The sequence below is a fragment of the Anticarsia gemmatalis genome, chromosome 20 (assembly GCF_050436995.1).
Source record: "Anticarsia gemmatalis isolate Benzon Research Colony breed Stoneville strain chromosome 20, ilAntGemm2 primary, whole genome shotgun sequence".
NCBI classification, from domain to species: Eukaryota; Metazoa; Arthropoda; class Insecta; order Lepidoptera; family Erebidae; genus Anticarsia; species Anticarsia gemmatalis.
Genome location: NC_134764.1, coordinates 7761507 through 7783098, shown reverse-complemented (window position 1 = coordinate 7783098; position 21592 = coordinate 7761507). Strand labels below are relative to the sequence as shown.

At 34.9% G+C, this 21592-nt stretch overlaps 2 protein-coding genes across 3 annotated transcripts in view; one reads left to right on the top strand and one right to left on the bottom strand.

The window, feature by feature from the left end:
- Positions 1–21592, bottom strand: part of Mhcl (Myosin heavy chain-like) — a 285346-nt gene that overhangs the window by 212998 nt on the left and 50756 nt on the right. The window contains exons 3-4 of one of the 2 annotated variants that reach the window (XM_076127805.1): positions 17150–18358; positions 14863–15000 (exon numbers count right to left, since the gene is read on the bottom strand). In XM_076127805.1, the coding sequence (XP_075983920.1) occupies positions 14863–15000; positions 17150–18358 (1347 nt within the window). Of the gene's footprint in view, positions 1–1302; positions 1453–14862; positions 15001–17149; positions 18359–21592 lie in introns of those variants that run through there. The other variant, XM_076127806.1, reaches the window with a different exon arrangement.
- On the top strand, positions 4918–7673 carry LOC142981718 (uncharacterized). Its single transcript, XM_076127813.1, has 3 exons — positions 4918–5214; positions 5957–6195; positions 6650–7673. The coding sequence occupies exons 1-3, from the start codon at positions 5052–5054 to the stop codon at positions 7073–7075; spliced, it is 828 nt and encodes a 275-aa protein (XP_075983928.1). The 5' UTR covers positions 4918–5051; the 3' UTR covers positions 7076–7673.

The window sequence follows — 21592 nt, the reverse complement described above, 5'->3', positions numbered from 1 at the left end:
ACCAATCTACAACCTTTCAAAATAAAAGAACTGAACCATTTAAGTCACATACATTTAACTAACCTATCTCTATTAACATCAAAACAAAGAGCAACAACAAATAAATAATTACAACTAACGAGAATTGCTCTTAAATCTGTCAGCCATTGCATCTTGATTTAAAATATTCATACAAAATGACACTCGATCGATAAATCACTTCCCTATTTTGTTACAACGCCTACGGTTATACGTTAATCAATTTTTACATCACTACTTCTTATCGATTATTGGGTAAACGTTAAAGCATCGATTTAATCGATTATCTTGCTTAATCGTTAAGATTTTTATGGAGTTTTGTAGAGTGTTAAAAGGATGCAACTGTTTTTAATGTAGTTTATAATAAAAAAGTTGTAAATATATGAGGAATAAAGATTTTGATACTAGGTATGTTTAGAGCAATAGTAGGTAAGACTTATCATTTAAAATTAGCTGTTTTAAAATTGTGCTGGAATTTCGGCCTTCAATAGTTCAAGAAATGTTTTACTAAATTTTAGGTCTGTAATGATTTTAGTGATGTAACAACGGCATTATATCATTTTATGTCGACAATTCCCGCTTCAGGCCTCTCACAGCTAAAATATCTCGTCTAAAGCCAGAGGCACTAGATTAATGTGTCAAAATCAAACACCATAACATAGTAACGATCACATTCAAACTTTAAACTGTGTATTTAACTACTAATAAATCATATTATCACATGTATTAGAATAATAACAGTCATTTCGTTCTGTAGCAATACTAGCAATCTAACACGAATACGGCATCCAGTGTAACCTGTTAGTTACTTAATCAATTAACCAATACTCGAATACATTAAATTACAATGTCAAAGCGTGCGCAACGAGCGTGAAGCTGTCACCGACAACTGTCACGGTGACAACTCTGTCAAAGTCACAACTTTAAGTCTTACTACAGAACTGAGTAGTTGACTCGGTTAACGAAAAATTATTAAACTTATACTCGTAAAAGGTTCATCTAAAATGCTCACGCTTGCAATTGTAATTGTAGCAGACTGAGACATTTTATTAGGCACTCATTTGATACCAACGAAAATAAGACACTGTGACGTCACTATGTCATATTTCTATAATAAAATGTGTTTTTGACATTTCATAAGTAGCTGAGTAGTCAATTAGCGTATTATCACGCCAAGACTGGTAGTTAACTAGCGTATTATCACGCCAATTTGCACCGATCCAAAACACTGGCACACAACACACACACAACAAAAAAACTTATTTTAAAAGAATATCACTATACCCATTTAAATTTGAAAATTATTTGAACTGAGAATTCCAAGTCGTATTTTCGTAACGGTCGTTGTCGCGTCGATGGCGACGGCGCGTGCGCAGTGTCCGCGGCGCAGAATTTAACTGTTTAGTATTAGCGCTTAGGCGGGCGTATCTCCGGCATCTAACGTAAATATACCGCGTCTAGATAATAAGGCTTTATTGAATTTGTATAAGAAACAGACGAATGTATCTACATTTTCGTAAATTTTACAGGAGAACAAAAATACTGTGGAAGTTCGTCACTTCAAACTTTACTAGCTCATTTACAGAGATAGAATATAGGCGAGAAAAAAAAGGTTATACCTAACACGATACCCTTCGGTAAGACTGGTTGTCAGGCTTTCAAGCTCCTGATTACTGTTAACGACTGCCAAAGATCTTCGAAAATGACAGCCGGGACCCACATTTTAACGTACTTCCGAAACACGAAGGAACTCGATATGTATAAGATGGTCACCCATCCACAGAACAATCTCGGCAAGCGTAGCTTAACCTGAGATATTTTATAAACGATATTTTCTTTTTTGTAGACACGTTCATCTGGTTCTTATACCGCGATTTATTCTAAGCAAGTACGTACTTATATATGTATGTTTGTATGTATGTACTTATGTATCAAGTTGTTTAATACCATATGTAATGGTTTGTGCTTTATTGTAATTATAAATATGAATAATAATATTGAGGACGCAGGTGTACTGAGATTGCTTTTATGTAATACGTTTGGAGATGTTAAAGACCCTATAAATGTTCTATTGCTAGATTATAGCTTAAGGAATCTTTTGACAATAATTTGAAACGAAAAGTGGGTAACTTAACTACGTTGTTGGTAGTTGGTATACAGTTATTTGGACTTTTCAAAATGTTCTTACTTACACCGTATAGTGCGCTGAAAAGACAGAAAATATTCCGAGCTTTAAAAATTATTTATATATTGACAAAATATTTAATAAAGTAATAATATCATTGATAAGTAAACTACAGCTAACTGTCAAAACACAAATACCTTTCTCATTAGTTCTCACGGAACATTTTAGCCTTCATTTCCTGCGCACATAACCAATGCATAAAATACAGTTAATTTAATAATTAATACTTTATAATCATGTAGAAATATGACTTCCACGAATATGACATCCACGGTGGTCTACGCATCTGTTCATTCGTTAATCAGCGACAAATGACAAGATTATCTTCACAAAACGAGGGAGAGGCTCAGCTTTGGGATCATCACGTCTAAAGGTTTTACAGAATTTTAAAAAAAGATGATGTTTCGCCCAGGTCACACCGGGTTACCTTGAACCAACCCCGAAAATCACTCTAATGAGGAAAACAGTATGAAAGTTCTTGTAGATTTCTGCTAGATCATGAGCAATAGATAAATACAGGTCAATGATGAGATTCCTATTTCATTGCGAACAGACAGACGGTGGGGCTACTTTATATTTTATTTCATTACTTATTTTCAAAATAAAACCAACGTCATTTTCCAAAAATAACCACCACTACTAACTAAAACAGTTATGTTAACAAACATTAAATACCGAAACATTCAAAAATATGACTTTCAGTATACAAAAATAATGTAATTTTGACATTATAGTCAATTAAGTATAAAACAGGAAGCACAGTTGATCGGGCGCGCACCCTCGCTCACATGACACACCCGTATCGACGCGTGACTTGTAATTACTGTTTAATACAGCTTTTACTCAATAAATTGTATGTTTGTTATAAAATTATTTTGAAGTTGTTGTTGAATATAGTGTTGAAAACGGAAGAGTCCGGATATCTACAAATTACTACTTACCCCCGGTTTCTAAAAACATTTAGCGGTAGTTTATTTATTCAATAACGTTTAAACTCATATAAAAAACGCTAATTTAAAGAGAAATAATTATCAGCCGCTATAGGTAGTTACTTTTTCTATGTGATAACACTGCGACAGAATTTTACCTGTCGCCAGTTAATGTCTATTCCACTAATGCTAGAGGAGTCATGCCCAATATCCAGTAGGTACAGCCCTAAACATTTTCATTTTCTCTAAATATCTCAAATCCCGCTTACCAAAATCCATCCGTCTATGCGCTTATGCACTTATTACGATCTTCAATTAATATGTCAGACTTTACTGATGCTAATCAAACTACTAATCTACTCACTAGAAAACTGCATTCATTCCATTTCTAATCCTCATCTCATTTAGCCCCCTTACGCACTAGCGGTTAACCGCGGGAGCGGCTAGCCGCGCGGTTATAGTTTAATATACAACCGCCTGTGAACCGCAACATAACCGCCAACAATTTTGTCAGGCAGTTGCATATTTAACTGTAACCGCGCGGCTAGCCGCTCCCGCGGTTAACCGCTAGTGCGTAAGGGGGCTTAGTGTGCATTCTCTTAAATTTATCACCATTGACATCAAACGCGAGACGCGTAACGCGACGCCAGCCTCCACTAATTAGTACGACCATTAAAATATAATTTATTTCTTACTTTTATACCACGGATGCGTTTTATTTTAGAATCGTGCAGATAATTACTGGAAATTATTAATGATCTAGGATTTTTTATTGAATCTGTATTAATATGTCTAATTTGTATCGAAAGAAAGTCATTCATGTCTTAAATTATATTGCTGACGAATATAGACACTTAATTATAATTGTAATCTATATCAAGTCAAATAAATATTTATTAGTAAAGAGTATTATCGTGTTAGACTGCGAAGTTCCTGTCTGCACTTCGGCAGGATTTCAAGGCTTTATTAGGTACTACTATTTACTATCAACCTTAACTACTAACTTATAATTTGTATTCAACTACTTTTCATGTCGAAATCTTTTATGACATCTTTCACATTTCCATGAAATAAAAAGGAGGTATTTCTACAGTTTTGTGATTTACATCTGAAATGATCGACTAGGTACCTATATACCTTATCTTAATTTCTCAAAAACTTTCTACAATCAAAGCTGTCTACAGCAGGTGCGTCTATAAAGCTCTATCTAATCTATAGTAGAGATAGTGCGTAGATCAAACAAGACCTCAGATTACGAGATGCCTTCGAGCTTTATAGATATCATCCTGATAATAACGATGTAGATAAAGGACTATTTTTAACTGCCATGGAATGTTAAACAGTTTTGTTAAGTTTATAAATGAAATAGGGATTGAAACAGTTCTTGATAATGACATTACGCGAATATTTGATATGAAACTCCGCAAAAAAGAACTACTTATCGCTCATTTAGGCAATGAATTTTATTATTTCACGTAAAACTATAATCATAAAACATATATTAGTGGTATGTTTTTAAAACAAGGGGGTTATTGTATACACTTATGTGTGCTATGTTTATTCTACACTTGCTGAAAAACTTAAAACTGCAATATTTCGTTTCTAAGTTACTTCATAGATGTCCGTGCCATCGCATAACATTCGCCATCTAGAGAAGCACATTTGAAACATACTTTTGTTTCTGTAAGCCAACATAGATGGCGCTGCTTCATTGAGTTCAACTACTCGACGCTAGATGGCACGACGACTTTATAATCTACGACACCTCTTCAACCAATGAGAACGCAGGAACATGCAAACAAAAGAGGAACATCGTTCGGTTGTGACGTCGTGCTGCGCAGCGCGGCTATTTTCGTTCCTGATAGGCAGCGGACATTTTGTTTTGACGTTGTGACGCAAGCGAAAACGGAAAGTTGGAAATGCCTTTGAATGCGGTTGGCTGGCCTACGGAAGAGGACGAAAAACTCGTGGAATTAGTGGAACCTCATTCTTATTTGTACAATGTGCTGGATCCGTCGAGGAAGAATATATTAGCCAGGGAGTCTACATGGCAGGAAATAGCTCAGCAACTGTCCAAGCCAGGTAACACTTCGACCATTCGATGCTTTATTTCACGATACTGCCGTGCTGCATAGGACAACCGCAAGGCCGAATTTGAAGTAAAGAACTTGATAATTAGGCACAACATAAACGGCTCGATTTTGCTTTGCAATTTTTATATTTAACTCGAGCGTAACTTACAGCTATCTATTTTTGGGCGTGCATGCTTATTCATGCGGCACAATCATTGCACAACGGGCTGTATTTTTAGCGTCAAATGATCAAAATCAGCTGTTTTTTGTTGTCATTTGTAAACAAACAAAACAACAAAAGACCTTGAAATGTTTTATTACGATATACTGACCGATAAAGATATAATTGGCAAATAATCTCATAAATGGAAGTTAAACAAGTAAATATAACCTAAAACGCGCAGATTGAGTGTTAGTATTCATGACCTAGATAGAATTTAACGCATTATCATCTAGATCTGCCATAATTGGCTTTAACAATAGTTTTTGGGTTAATAGGTCTACAATATTGCACCATTATTATGAAACAACAGGGACATTCTTGGATTGAATATTAACAATTTAGATCATTTTTACATGTCATGTAGATGTAATCAGACTACCTATATCATTATTTAATTCTATCATGGAGGAACAAATCTAATAAGTACTTACAAAATAAAATTAGAAAAAATTGTAAGCAATGATCATGAGTCCAACAGCCTAACATCATTACCATACCATAAACTAATCAGCCTGCTAACTGATTTCAGTTGAGGAATGCAAAAAGCGCTGGCGAGGCCTCCGAGATGGCTACATGAGGAGCAAACGCCTTGGTACTATGCACAAGACCAAAGTGGGCATCTTTGAAAAGCTGCAATTCTTAGATGGAACCTCTTTGGACGGGAATGAAGAGCATATAGTTTTGGAGAAGATGGAAGAAGTCACACAGGATGAGACGATGATAGGTGCTGAACAACAGGTTATTACTGACAACCAGGAATATTATGAGGTGAGTGTTTTTCTTATTAAATGACTACAGATTAATAGATGAATGTTCGCCTTTCTATTGGGACAAATTATGGTCTTACACTTAAGCTTGAAGTTTGTTCTCCTGCCTTATGAGATTCAGTGCTAGTATTAAAAGTTTTCTGCCTACTTTATCAATGTAAACTACCTTTGACAAACGAAATCAAAGTATTCTAGGAGTATTTTTATTTAGTAAGGTTAGATTTCGCAATTTGGGTATTACTGGCATAGGTAATACAAATTATGAATAACATCTTCACATTTATAAAATCAATATCAATGAATTCATAACTATCTATTGCTTGTTTATAGTAGCTACTACATTGTGCAGTATCTTATCACAACAAAATTGTTTATAATAAAACTAATTGATAAAACAATGTTTTCTAAACAACCAAGGAATGTCAATTCATTAATCAATGTTTTATAATTTTCAGATCACAGTGGTGGATGGTCCTCAAGAGCCGAGAAAGCCGTTCATCAAGATCCTGCCCAAGCTAGAAGTCAGCTCGGAACCACCGAAAAAAATCGGCAGAAAAAACTCTGGCAGAAAGAAGACTATTCCAATGCCAAAAAATGTGCCACCAATAAAAATACTACCAAAACCAATATTAGTCAATGGGCCAAAGATAGTCCAATACATAGAGGATCCTAAACTGCCTGAACAAAGGTCGCAAACTATAGACAAACTTATTGAAAAGATTTTAAAAGAAAACACTAATGAAATTGATGTTTTCTTTAGAAGTATGGCTGCTAGTGTTAAGAAACTACAACCTAATCTAATACCTAAAATCAAGATGGAAGTGTGTAATGTTATTGCTAAATATGAGATGCAGAGTTTTGATAAGAATATGAGTTTCTGAGATTGAGAAACTAAATTATGTGTATGTTCAGAGAATATTGATTTTAAATGGTCATAACTGTTATTACTAATATAAATTATGAAAAATTGATTTATATTTGTTTCAGTCGATAACCAATACATTTGCAAGCTTTTCAGTGAAGTGTAATCCATTTGAGATTATAAAATGGTGCTAAATTTAACATTGAAATATTCATTTTGTAATGTCAAAAGTACTACAAACTGTTTTTATTTCATACAGAATTCAACTCGACTAAACGCTGCTAAAACAATTCCACCGAATTACCAAATCCCGTCACTATCAAAATTAGGCTGTAAAAATAACATTACCTTTGCCTTCTTAAAAAAAAAACATGTACAACAATATGGCGCTGATTAAAATTATGTGGCAATATTTGTAAAATGATGACTAAAAACACATGTTTTATGTAAAAATAAGTAATATTTATTCACTTGTGATAAAGACTTATAGTGGTAGAATAATGAATATTAATTTTTGACATACGGAGTATGAAAACGATTGTTATATAAAATGTTTTATTGAACAGATATGGTATTACTGATCTTGTTTATTGATAATAAAGTTATTATAAGTGCAATCTAATGTTTTAGTTACTTGCCCTCATATTTAAATTGCTCTCGCGACTTGTACACATTGTATTGTATCGCAACGGGTCTTAAGCCCAATCGAAAAAGCTGACTGTGACTATTATTTCATTGAAAATATTCCTCTTTATTCCTGTAAATTATTATCTCCTAGGTACATATGAAAATATTCCTTAAGATTAAAAAATAAATAAGTTAAACCTTATGTACCTACAGCATCTTTTAACAAATCATATAAATTTTTATAAGGTGCCTACTAATTTTTAAAGCATTGTAATTTCTAGTGTAAGTTTGCCATAGTATTTATGTAACAGACCAAATTAAACTGGGAAATCATAAGCCTAGCCTTTCTTCCAAGCTATGTCGGAGTCGCACTACTGTTAACGACTGCCAAAAATATTCGAAAATGACAGCCGGGACCCACAATTTACGTGAGTCTTATACATAGGTACCGAGTTCCTCCGTGATTGAGAATCACGGAGGAACTCGGTATGTATAAGATGGTCACCCATCCGCAGAACAACCTCGGCAAGCGTGGCTTAACCTCAGAGATAGATCCGCGCGGCTGTTGTTAACTAAGCCACGAGCTCCTCTACCAAGCTAAACTGGGAAAGATATGCCATAAAACGAAAAAATATATACTTTTCTGCATTTACTTCAGCTAAAAGATGCTTTGTAGCCTATTGCTTAATATCTAACAATTTCACACACAAACTACTATAAACTACGCTAAAAAAAGAAATTAAGATAGTAAGCAGGTACTACGGTTTTTCTCCCATTCATGCGTATGTCGTTGAATGGGCGCGGTCATAATAATGGCTGCATTGTGCTTCAAACGTGGAAGCGTAGACTGCAGTCTACGTAAACTATTGTGTACGCTTTCTGTTCAAAACATGAGTAAAATTTTCGCGGTGTCAATGACCTTTTGAAATATGTAATATCTATTTAATGCATTTCTATTTGTTTTTATACAGAGATAGAATTAGAAATATTTTTCTCTGTGGTCTCTGCCTATCCCTATAGGAAGAAGGCGTCATTTTATTTATGTATGCATAGAATTATAGATATGATAGAATGAGAGTAAAGGAATGTTGAGAAAAATATGGATGGATTGTGTGAAAAGGTTTAAGACGAGAATGCGATGCCATCAAGATTGTTGGTGCTGTGTCAACCCTTCTTGACGGGAGGTAAGGATAGTGATGATGGTATGGGAATCCAACTTAAGCCTATGCCTGTTAACCACATAGAGGTAGGAAAATATCATTTTACTATGGGACAGTGTGGAAATAAGAATTAATGTTTTGAAAACTGCTTCAAGATGTATGTATGTATTTAATCTGAAGATGTATATTATATGCAATGATGACAAGTTTGTTGATTATTGAGTTGAATAATCATACAACTATTCATCTCTGCTTTCTCCAAGAATAACAAGCGTAACGATTATATTTCAAGCTGTTCATTTACTTAATCACGATGCACGCTAACTATTATTTTAATTGATGCAATTGAAGTTACCTTTCAGCAAAGTATCTTACTAAATAAACATTTGATTTAAAATATACCTACCTACCTAATATCTAACAAAATCAAAAAGATCTGCGGTCGAATTCGACACCTCTTGATGAGTATTGATCAGCTAGCTAGCAATAACAATAATTTATGAGATTGTTTTATACTTCTAAGTATTTGCTGATATCGGGTTGTCAATAGCCTATCCTTAGGATAAGCGACGAATTCTTTTGTCATAAAGAATTCATATTTCGATATAGTTCGGTGTTGCCAAAATACCCAAAAAAATATCTAATATTTCACAACTAACGAACTAGAATTATAGTCGTTTAATCCTTTAAGATTTTCGTAGGTACTAATCAGGGTAGCTCGCTAACATTTTAGAATTGCTACCGTAAATCTAGATTAGGGTCTAGATATCAAAATAGGTCGATTAATTTACGAACAAACGTACAGGCAATAGTTTTACATATTTGCGTCACGCAATCCACCGCACGATATAAAGTTACATCACGAACCATGTCGGAACAATTAACACTGTGTTGCGCGCACGCAATGACATGATCTACATACAGATATTGATACATATATTGTTTATTGATTACTATTTAAATCGTTTTTGGGTCTATTAATTAGTGACGGGTGGTAATCACAAATGGCAAATTGATAATTTCAGGCTTGCTACACACAAATTCGGTTCGGCGACATTAATCGAACAACTAAACCTATCCGACTCACTTATAGGCATTTTGACGTTATTGAAAGATGTTAAATAAATAAATAAATGTCAAAAAGCTAAAAGAATTCCTCTAATAATTAAGGGAGCGTTTACATAGAACGTCTTTTTCGGGATCCTTTTTGACGGATCCTTAACTATTAGTTGTGTCTCGGTTAAAAAATCGACATTTATGCATATCATTTTAAAAAGAGACTATCACAGTAATTAAACTAAATCAAGTTTGAAGACTTACGAAAACAGAAAATGATGAAAGAGTTTATACTTAGTTATAGATCAGATGTTATGAATGTTTTGATCTCGTTCTAACCCAATAGGTGAAAATAATCGATACATTATGTACATTATTAAAATTACCAAAACGAACAAACAAATTAGGTTCCAGGAAAAGTAATGTGAGGCAACAAACAGATCTGCAAATGTGCGCACGAGAAGTTTGTAATTAGCACAATTACTGCTCACCTGATGTTTACTGACGCTTGAAAGTAATTACACAATAATTACACAGTTTTACAGCTTATTCATGGTGTTAGTTGCAATTCTAATTTACAAGCACATCAATTTTTATATATTCTGAATTAGCTAAGCGAGGCACCGCACGTGTTCTAAGTTCCATCTTCTATTTCAGTCTCTTAGAGATTGATTTAAATAAGTTTTCCTATTTATTTAAGCCTCGGTCTTTCGCTATCTTAATCTTAAATTTCATTCAAATCGGCTCAACGGGTCTGCCGTAAAAGCGTAACAGACAATTATTCGAATCATAAGTAATAATATTAATGATCAGGTTTAGATTGGACTTGTCAACCAGGTAAAGATATTAGGAGTTGTATTCAACACCCTGATTTTTCAAAGTATTTAGTCAAATATCTACGTTACTATTAATAAGAATAAGGTAGCTTAGTACCTTACTATAAAATCTAAGTAATAAATGTAACCCATTAATGTCCCACTACTGGGCAAGGGTCTCCTCCCGTAATGAGGGAGCGGTTAGGCCTTAAGTCCATCACGCTAGCCAAGTGCGGGTTGGGGACATTGCATGCCCTCAATAAATCGCAAATAAAAAAAGTAGCAAAGTAAATAATACTTTTCCTAACATTTCAAAATGAAGTCGGAAATATGACGTGAAATACACACAATGTTATCTACCGAGCACAGCTGTTCTGTTCCACTATTTGTCACTTTCCAATACCCGACAGTTTCATTATATTACAACCCTGATCTAGCCGCACTCACTATTGACACATTGTCATTGAAACGTTATGAAAACTTGATGCAATCTTGTGCCAATGTCTGTATACTATTAAACTCGATATTTACTACTATTATGTGTTATTAGACTACTTTTTATTTATTTATTTTATAGTACAGTTAGTGTTTAACGGAGTGTCAAAGTTGTTTAAGCGCGAAAGGTTTTTTTGACATGAATTAACGACGAATTTTCATAATAACAACAACGGGAGCGACTTTTACGTGCCTTTCGAAGCACGGAAACGCCCAGTTGAAATACTACCCAGTTATAGTCATCTATGGAATGACCGCGCAAAGCGTTGCTTAGCCCACTGATTTCCCACAATCAGTGTAATTTTGCAGTATATTTGAATATACTGCAAAATAATATTAATACTATAAAACTCGATGTCTGTTTTTTTATTAAAGCTCAATGGTTAAAGAAAGAAAAACGTTTGCGTTGCAGGATTTCGTCTTTTATCTGTTTCACTCAGCTGCTCGCAGATTAAAAAGCTTAGTTTTAGAAGGGAATAAACGTTTAAGGGAATAAAAGCTCGAGAACTTGAGATTGTCTGGGATTTAATACACTCTCTCTCTCTCTCTTTCTTTTATCTATTGTAAGTCAGAGAAAAAACAGTAAACTTGAACTAATGATGTTTTTTCCACGCAATAAACTGTTGTACCGTGTCTCACAAAGTCATAACTTTTAAACCATAAATAATATCGTCAGTCGCAAGTGTTAATTAAACAACTCTTATAAATGTTCACTCTAAAACGATTCATTATTTCCACACATGAAAGTAGCCGCAAATTATGGACTGCGAACATAGTAATTTATTATGACGTTAAAAAATATATACGCTGTCTGTGGTCTGTAATGTTTGACAATTATGTAGCGAAATTGCCACATACAAAAATAATGAGATATGGCAATGTCAAGCTTGTCAGACGAAAATGGTTGCTCAATTGAGATTGAGCGATTTAAAATTGATACTAAGTAAATAAGTTTGAAAGTAATACACTGCAGCTCGATTTGTAAAAATCAGATAAAAAAATGGTACCTATAGTCAGATTTCATTTATAATAATTTTCAAAGTTACTTAAATTATTTGCCTTACCGCTTTATGCTTACCCAACTTAAAGGGTGATGTATATTCTAAAAGATCGCTTATTTAACTCTTTGACTGAAAAATATAATTAACCCAAAATTAGTGAAATAAATTTGAAGCGGCAATTTTTCGGCAAATCGGGAAAACCGAGTCATTCTCTTTCGCCCCAAAGAATTTGGTAGTAATCTTGCAACCCCACGTAATTGTCGGATGCTAAACAATGAGTCATGAGCAGGGGTGGCTGATTGAATCGAGTCGTGTGGGTCATTTTGAGCTATTTGTGTTAATTTAGATATAGTGGACCATTGTGGAAGGTTATGGGCAGGACTATTGATTTTTCATTTGCACACTGCAGTCACGGGCAACGTCTATTTTTGGAGAGAATGAGATGTGTGAATATTTTACTGCAAAGTTTTGTTTTAACCGACAGTTTTAAAGCTTCTTATTCGAAGAGTATCTTTAGTAGATATCAAAATAAAATCATGATTGGAAGATTTAGGCCCAGTTTCACCACTTTTGGATAAGTACCAAATATCTAATCAGATTGTTTTCGTACATGTGCCGCCCTTTATTTTACAGATAGCCTCTGACACAAATTTATTCAGCATTTAGACAGGAAAACAAAACGAATAAACGTAAGTTACAGATGTTTATAACGTTTAAGTGTGTTTTAACTTCTTTCCACAAAACGTTACTTTCCAATTAAACCACACAGTTCATTGCCCCCACAACATTTCACAAAACTGCACCCGTGTAGGCTCACCCTAGTATCTCATAGTTCTGTTCTAAAGCGTTACTATAAAGTTAAAGCTAGGTACACACCGCTGTCTAGACGCGGCATAGGTCGGCGATCTCGCTAGGTTTAATGAACGAATTTTACTGTTTCAACCGAGATTTTACACTCATTTAATTGGACTGATGTTGAGTACTTTTTTACTGACATAGATAAATATGCTGGAAAATGTAATTGGGATTTTGTGCATTTGTATTCTTTAAATGTTAATATGTTCGTGTTTAACTGCAGTTACCTATTATCCCTTCTTATCAAATAAGTTTCAACCGCGTATGGAAGCCACAGATCACTCTCAAATACTGCTTTCGTTGATATCATATCAAAACTAATCGAAGTTTCTTTAACTTTCAACTTCAGAAAGCTTGAACAACTTTAGGACAAAATTATGACAAGAAAAAAATTACGTTTAAATCTATCAAAATCTTTCTGAAGACCGTTTCACTACCATCCCAAACTTTACGTCTTCATATTTTCATACGATCAAACGCAAAGCACTAACTAGCAATTGTTTTACACACGTACATTTGCAATCCTTCCCTAGGCGTGAACCCTATATGCCTAGGTAGTAGGTAGTAAGTAAGCCCCCTCGGTGGTACATCAAAGCAGCCAGGAGTCAGCACTTGAAGGCACTTGGAACACAATGTAGACCTCACGAGAGGGACTATTGAATGCGAGATAAATTAACGGGGACTAGGTTTTTGTTTAGCTTGTACTGTGGATATGACGATATTTGTAGAATGAAATGTAGGAATAGAGTTTTAAATATTGATATTTTTGTACTGGGATACGTATTTGGCTACCTCTTAAAATAAAGACTGATTACTTTTTTTAAATTCGCAAAAAGTCATAAATAAGTCAATAGATATCCATTGTGTAAGGTATTTCAACTTAATTAGCCGATGTACTGAACAAATACGCGCAAAGCAGAAAGAAAAAAAATCGTAAGCTAGAAAATATAGCTCCTCACAAAATCTTTTGGATAAACTTAGTCCGATCAAAAAATCAAAGGATGCCAATACAAAATCTATAGTTTGAAAATTACACTATTTGCAAAAAAAAACTCAATTGAGTAGGTACCTACTACAGAACTAAATATGATAGTGTGATACATCGAACCGCGATTACTATACGCAAAACATGACGCAAACATTATACAAAACAGCTGAAGAGCACATACATTTGCCCTTTTGACGTCATAGTCGTCGTTAGACCGTGAAATAAATTGGCAAACCGATTGAGATAGGGCGCAGTACTTGCGCGCCTCGTTTGCAACTCGTTAAGTGATTTCTGAGGGGTTTTGGCTCACGACTACGTTTTTCGGCTGCTTGAGTTTCGATTAAACGGTCTTTGGAATTTGTGGACTCGTTTTGGCGAATATAATAGGCGGAAAGTCGGTTGGAAAATATAATAAGGTGCTTTAAAGAAAATACTTAAAGATATTTTTCACAACATTACATACCTGCCTAACAAAACCGCTACAAGTATTATTTGAAGTGAAACTACAATCTCACAACTATGAAATTGAAGATTTAAACTTATGCACTTTCTGTTCGCTTTAAAGGAGCAATTTTGAATCTCCTGTACTCATTACATGTACACTTAATAAAACGGAATTAAAGTACAAAAATCTCCGCAAAAGTTTTGCCTTTTACTAAAACCAAAATCACGCAAAAACCATTGGCCCTCATCAAAAAGCCTTGTCACGGTTTTCCTGATTAGTATTAAACCGAGAATTTCGTAATCATCATATCATAATAGCAGCTTGATACGGACCAAAAATGCCTTAATTATAATATTCCACATACCTGAGAAGTAGTGAATCTCCTGCTGCCGGACCTGCTAAGAGTACCACCCCGTACATTGCTGTCAGCCAGTTCCACATCACCTCCGCCGTCAGCCGCGCGACGCCGTGATAGTTCACACAGCTCCGCTATCGGTTGCACCTAGGAATATATTGATGTAAGGTTTATATCATCGCTACTTTTTAAGTACCAAATTGAAGGTGTAATTTTACTAAGGGACTGTGTGCGAAATTCGCAAACGGCCATTAAAATATTATGCATTTAACTTATAGCTCGAACTTAATTGCTAATCAATCAAATACTTAACATCTTCCATGCTCAAACAAAACCAAAGAATTAAAAGGAGAACAGTGGCAAACGAGTGTGTATTCATAATAATCCTATGAAAGTATCTAATATGGAAAAGAAACATCCGAAGAAAAAAAGATTCAATATGAAACCTTAATACCACTTTCTTCCGACAGAGGCGCCACCGGCACACTATAAAAAAGTTTGTCAATGGTTTTTTTTTAATGTTTCATTAACAACAAACGCACAGGCAACTAAATCATTCAGCCAATACTGTCAATGATACAGAAACCTAAATAATTATGTGCGTAGTACGAGGTGAGGTTGAAAGTGGTTTTTCTGGTAAAACACCGGCGTATGGGTGAAAGTTATGTGTTACTAGTTTGCTACCTTGACTGGGTTAAAAGGGATCTAATCGACTAGTCACGTTTATTTTCTGACCTATAGAAAACACTGGTTTCGCGGAAGACTTAGTTGCTCGCATATTGCGCTTATAAATATCAAGGTATAATGAAAGGTTCATACATTTACAAAAGATTGAAAATATTTTGGATATAATTTTAACTTGCAAAAATCACAATTTTAATTAGCTACATACATGAAACTTTCATTGTCTAAACACTATACAGATGCACTACGTCTTTTTAAATCTGATCGAAATATTTTGTTTTTAATAATGTGCGCAATACTTTTTTTCATTACACAATTTCGTGTGTAATACTACAATAGTATTACATGATTGTAAAGTAGACACATTGGTACATTGCCAAAGTAAGTGTAACAAGAAAATCGCGTGTAACTAGGCTGTTTAGAACTTATCCGTGCTCAATCTGATGCAAAAGGTAGTAAATTTAATTTATCAACATTTAATTCGTACCCCTTATTACTCGAAAACTAGTGAAAATCTGTTAACAATAATGATGAGCTAAAACTTTAAATATAGTAAATTTATACGTTCATAATATTAAGTCTTTGCCCATAGGGGTAGGCCGAGACCAGAGAATGCCACTTGGTACAAATTTTATTCTTAAGATTATTATTCCAATTAATCACATATAAATATTGTTATTTAAACCGAGATAGATTGTGGCATTATCCCATGTTAATTTATAAGCGAGAACGAGCCTATTTTTGTGTCTTAACGGAAAACAAGCACTCTTTGCCTCTCTTGTATTTATGTCGGCTTGTTACTATATTCCGATATGCAAAGTAAACTGACGCGTGCTACAATGTTCTATAGGTTTCCCTTAGTTTTTGGCAATGAGTGTTCATTCATACCAATTCTTTGGCAACAGTAACAAATTTAAAAACAAAGGATACTAATTATAGCAGTCGGAAAGATCTACCAAGACTTAACATGGCAAAAAAATATTAAAATAAAAACAGTTTGCTTTAAAAAACGATGTCACTTTCTATACACGTTCAAAATGCATATTAAAATTTCGTAAAACTATAAATTAATTCATTGATTAACATTTTACATTTTAAATATGGTTATTAAAAAGTAATAAATCTTAAATTTGTATAAATAAATCTGTGAATCACGATTTCATTGGCCATAAATAAGTTAATATTTTTTATTCGTTATAACGGTTATCGCCGTTCGTTACAAAATTATCTTATTCTGCCTATTTCCAAGATATAACTGTTTTACATTAAAGTGTATTTCTAAGAATAAAACGGTTACTATAATATTAGCAGTAATTGCAGAAATTAAACCTAAACGTTTTCGGGAATTTAATAGTAGGAAATTCAATGGGCATTGTTTGAGCAGGAATTTCATTATTACTGAATATTTGGACCATACCCTACAAAATATGCTTCTAATGGTTGGTTTTATTAACTCTTATTAATAAGTATCGATTAGCTTATGAACTGGACTATTGACAGACCCTTTCATACATTTGCAGTTACTTTATCTATCAGATAAGCTATCCAACCTATACCTACACGTAAGTTATCAAACGCATACAATAACTAAAAAATAATAATACAAACTCACCTTTATAGTGACAGACTCTTGACTTCCTTTAATCAGGTCAATGACCTCTTCCCTGCTCTTCTCCTCAACATTCACTCCATTCACTTCCAATAATCTATCACCGGGCAGCAACCCTGTCTCACTGGCTCCCGGGTAAGACCCAGGCTCAGCCAAAATAACAGCTTTGTACGTCAACTTGGTCACCATACCAAGACTGCTGCATTTATTATCACCGTTCATGAGTGCGTCATGGCCATTTACTTCTCCAATAAATATTCTCTCCTGAATCATCGCTCTACGAAGGCTGAAGCCAAAGTCGTTACGTGGAGCTTTCTGTCTTTGGATTGTAAGTACTCTGGGCTTCGGCAGTTGCAATGGAGATAGCGCAGGGAGTGGTAAGTACACATCCTCGAAGGTGCTAGTTCTAGACCACCTGTGGAAGCCCTGGGATTCGCCGACTGGTGAGGTAGAAAACGGCGGAGTCGCGAAAGAAGAATTAGTGGTAGTATCCGTTAAGGAGTCAGCGCTAGGAGACGTCGAAGTCACGCCAAGGTAGCTGTTCCCGTTTGTCTTTGGTGCCTCGTCCACGTCTTGAGTAGTGATTGAAGGATTATTCGAATTGTTCTTGTAGTTTTTGAACTGAGTCTCAACAGGACTATGTATCACTTTTTTGGTAAAATTCTGTACTTGCTGCATATCATCGCTCGACGAAGTACTCTTTGAAGGAGGAATGCCGTAAGAAATGAGCTCATTTTGCTGAGTATTCCTAGCCAGCAGATTGGAATCTTGTCCGTTAACATTGTCAACAGCATCGGTACTTTGAACATTGTTCTCTACAGAATTAGAACTAGTATTGCTTAGCCGTGGACCTTTCAGGATCCCACGTTTTGGAGGACGCGGTGGTATAGGAGGTAGATTTGGCGGTTGTCTAGGGCTGCTGTTGGCGTTATTTGGATTGTTCAAAGAGTTTAAAGAAGTTTCCGAGCTATCTGATTGAAGAACTGCTTCCTTTTTACTCCAGGTGTGTGTCGCGGGGTACCCGGGAGAGAGATGGTTGTTTTCGTCGCTTAGATTGGAGTTAGACCCCGAGGTAGGTATGAGCGGGTAATTGGAGTAATTGGAGTCTTGTTCGAGATGGGCGAACAACGACGCTGTATAGTCAGCCGTTATGCCCGAAGGTAGTTTCTCCTTTTCCTTGCGCCTGCCCCGTAATTTCAGCGAGCGGCGCACCTGTGGACGATAAAAGTAATTTTAGTTTGAGTTAAAATCACGGTCGACTGAGCATGAAGGTCGAATGTAACAGTTAAATGGTCTCGATCGACGTAGGACATTTGAATAGGAAATGGAATTACGAGTCATCTAATCTACGATGTTCAGCGAAGAGGACTAATTAATCAAACGGCTATCAACTTAATGCTATAATACAAGTAGTTATTGGAGATACTGCATTGGAAATTGAACTATATTCGATAAGGATAAGTCATAAAATTGCAGTTGCAGATACAGACTCTCGGTTTCGTGATGACGAGACGAATAACAGTAGTAAGAACGGTGGCGTCGTCAAGATCGTGTACATTGCAATGAGTGCGCATAATTAGTATCAATGAAAGTGTATCGGACAACTCGTTTTTGCAAGTGATTATTATGATGCATTCGTTTTGGCCCGCGGCTGTAAGTTTGTCTTATTCGTGTTATTCCCGTGGGAACCGATGTGACCGCAGTTTATATGCTAATTGGGTTAAATGCGATATAATTACATACTATTCTGATAAATAGACTAGAGGTTTAACATAATGAAAAATTACAGGACATTGTAAATCTTTAAACAGTTGTTTTACGTAGGACCCAAAGTTCGTATAAATCCTAGGTATCCAATGAAAGCAATACCGCTCCTTAGTGGGTGCTGGAGCCGTTTGTATGAGGTGGTAGATGGTCCAAAGACATATAATAAACTAGCTGACCCGCGCAACTTTGCTTGCGTCACATAAAAGAGAATGGGTCAATTTTTTCCCCGTTTTTGTAACGTTTTAGTCTGGTACTCTGCTCCTATTGGTCGTAGCGTGATGATATATAGCCTATAGCCTTCCTCAATAAATGGGCTATCGAACACTGAAAGAAATTTTCAAATCGGACCAGTAGTTTCTGACATTAGCGCATTCAAACAAACAAGTAAACAAACAAACTCTTCAGCTTTATAATATTGGTATAGATACGAAAAAATATTAATTTGGTATAACTACTAAGTCAAAGGTGGCTTTGAAGCTGTTGTTTCGCAAAGAGGTCTTCCTTAAAAGGTTGAGAACCTATGTTCTAGAGAAAAATATAATATTTTACTCTGACCTACCAAGAATTTGTAAGAAAGCTGCGTGCATCAGTTTACAAACAAGATACACATCTGATTAGGTCGTTGTGATAACATTTCGTATTCATGAGAATGGCTTTAATGAAAATGTTAAAAATAAATGTCAACCTTTTACACAATCTTAAGCGTTTCATTTAAATGTCTGCAAAATGGCAATTTTAAGTAGGTATTACCAAGTATAATTATGTTGAAAATACTTTCGGTTTTTTAAAATTATTTCTTATTGATTGATAAGAAAATTATAGATAAAGATTGCTTACTTGATATTTTTATGTCAAAAAGCCAGAGGTTCGAGAACACACTATTTTTTTCTACTCAATTAATAGACAACGACTGTAGAGTGATTTCATAATACAATGACAAGTTAATGGTGCCATCAAGTAGAAAAAAATAACTTACATGCGAGTTTTAGTAAAGAAAATGAAATCAGATCTTGGACAGCCAAGCCCATAATTGTAAGCATCTTAATAATACAAATACTACACCTTAGTCAAATGTGAAGCTAAGCAAAGATACGCCAGACTACTGAGTACTAACAGGTCCGGCAGAGCAGGCAATATAATCTAAAATCCAATTAAAAGAAAACAATCCAGCTCTTGATGTGAGTTGTTTTATAAGATCGATGGTAAGCAATCAATCGACACATCGGCACACTGCCGCGGAACAAAGCCTGGCTATAATTGGATGAAATCCTACAAACTATCAAGGCTCTCCTCGATTACAATCTGCCTGTTCCATCATTCTACTATCGGAACAATACAAGAGCGGTAGGGAAAATGGACTTTTGTCGAGCAATGTAGCAAATGAGCAAAGTAGAGCAATCCTTATCCTTATTCTGACTTACGGGCAGAATAAATAGAATCGAACAAATAATTACCTCGCAATTAAATGTAAATGGTAATTATTTAATAACAGGTTAACAACTTTACTAACCAAACTATTAATTATTCAATTTACATTTTATCAAAAGTCTGATTTGCCTTGTTGCAAATTTTTGACCCCACTTAGTCAACGAGGTAGACACAAGGTCTGATTCTGGAACTTCCTTATCCAGCAATGGAACAAGTAATAGCTGGTAAGTCCTTTGTTCCACATGTTTCAATTGTTTAGACTTTTGATTGGGCTACGTTAACAGGTAGTAAGAATCAAAAGTCTATCTTATTAATGCCCGGAACAGGGGGTATATCAAACAAAACATCTACAATAAACAGCTCAACACAAAACTAGCGTCAAAAGTAAACGATTTGCCGTAAAAAGCGGCGTAAATAACGTTATTTGTACAGAATCGTTTATAATTGAAATATAACAGTACCTTTCACTAGTTAGCACTTTTGTCCGTCTGTATCAGAGCGAAGCTTACGAGAGAGATATAATTGGGCTATTAACAACTCGGGTTAGTTTTTTAACTACTTTATTTGGTTTTGAAGCACCCTGTGGTTGTCATAGCAACTGCTTCGTTTTAGATTCCAATTCCGCATTTTTATTTTTTCCTAAATTCGGAAGTATCTTCTGCAGAACAGCTTTTTGCAATAGTCGGTAAATTAGAGCTAGAGTAACTATTTTTGATAAAATTACGCATAAAGATATTCTAAGTATACCGGGGATCAAAAGTAAGGTGTAATAATATACTATTTTTAAATACAACCTCAAAATCGCTTTTTACATGTTTCAAATTACACGTGAGTATACCCGCGCTGATTCGTTAGTATAACGGCATTTTCTTTAACTTAGTCGAACCCGTATCTCTCTACTAAAATCTCTCTCAACAAAAGCATTTTCAATTAACAAAATCACATAAATCATCTAAAAACTAGTTATAACGAGATAACGATCTACGTTATCGACACCCTATTGTTATCGTTATAACCTGTAAATAACGCTATAACAGTTTATAAACGGATTCAATTATAGCAACGGATTATCGTGAATAGCACCTTCGTTTTATCACCATTTACTTGTCAACGATATCTTTTTAAATGATGGACGTAACTGTTATTTATATTGGTTATAAAATTTGTTATGAATAGCTAATACTGTAATTGGTAAACGATATTAAAAGAGTATTCTGGATGATAAAAACTCAAAACATTTTGAAGGTTTCA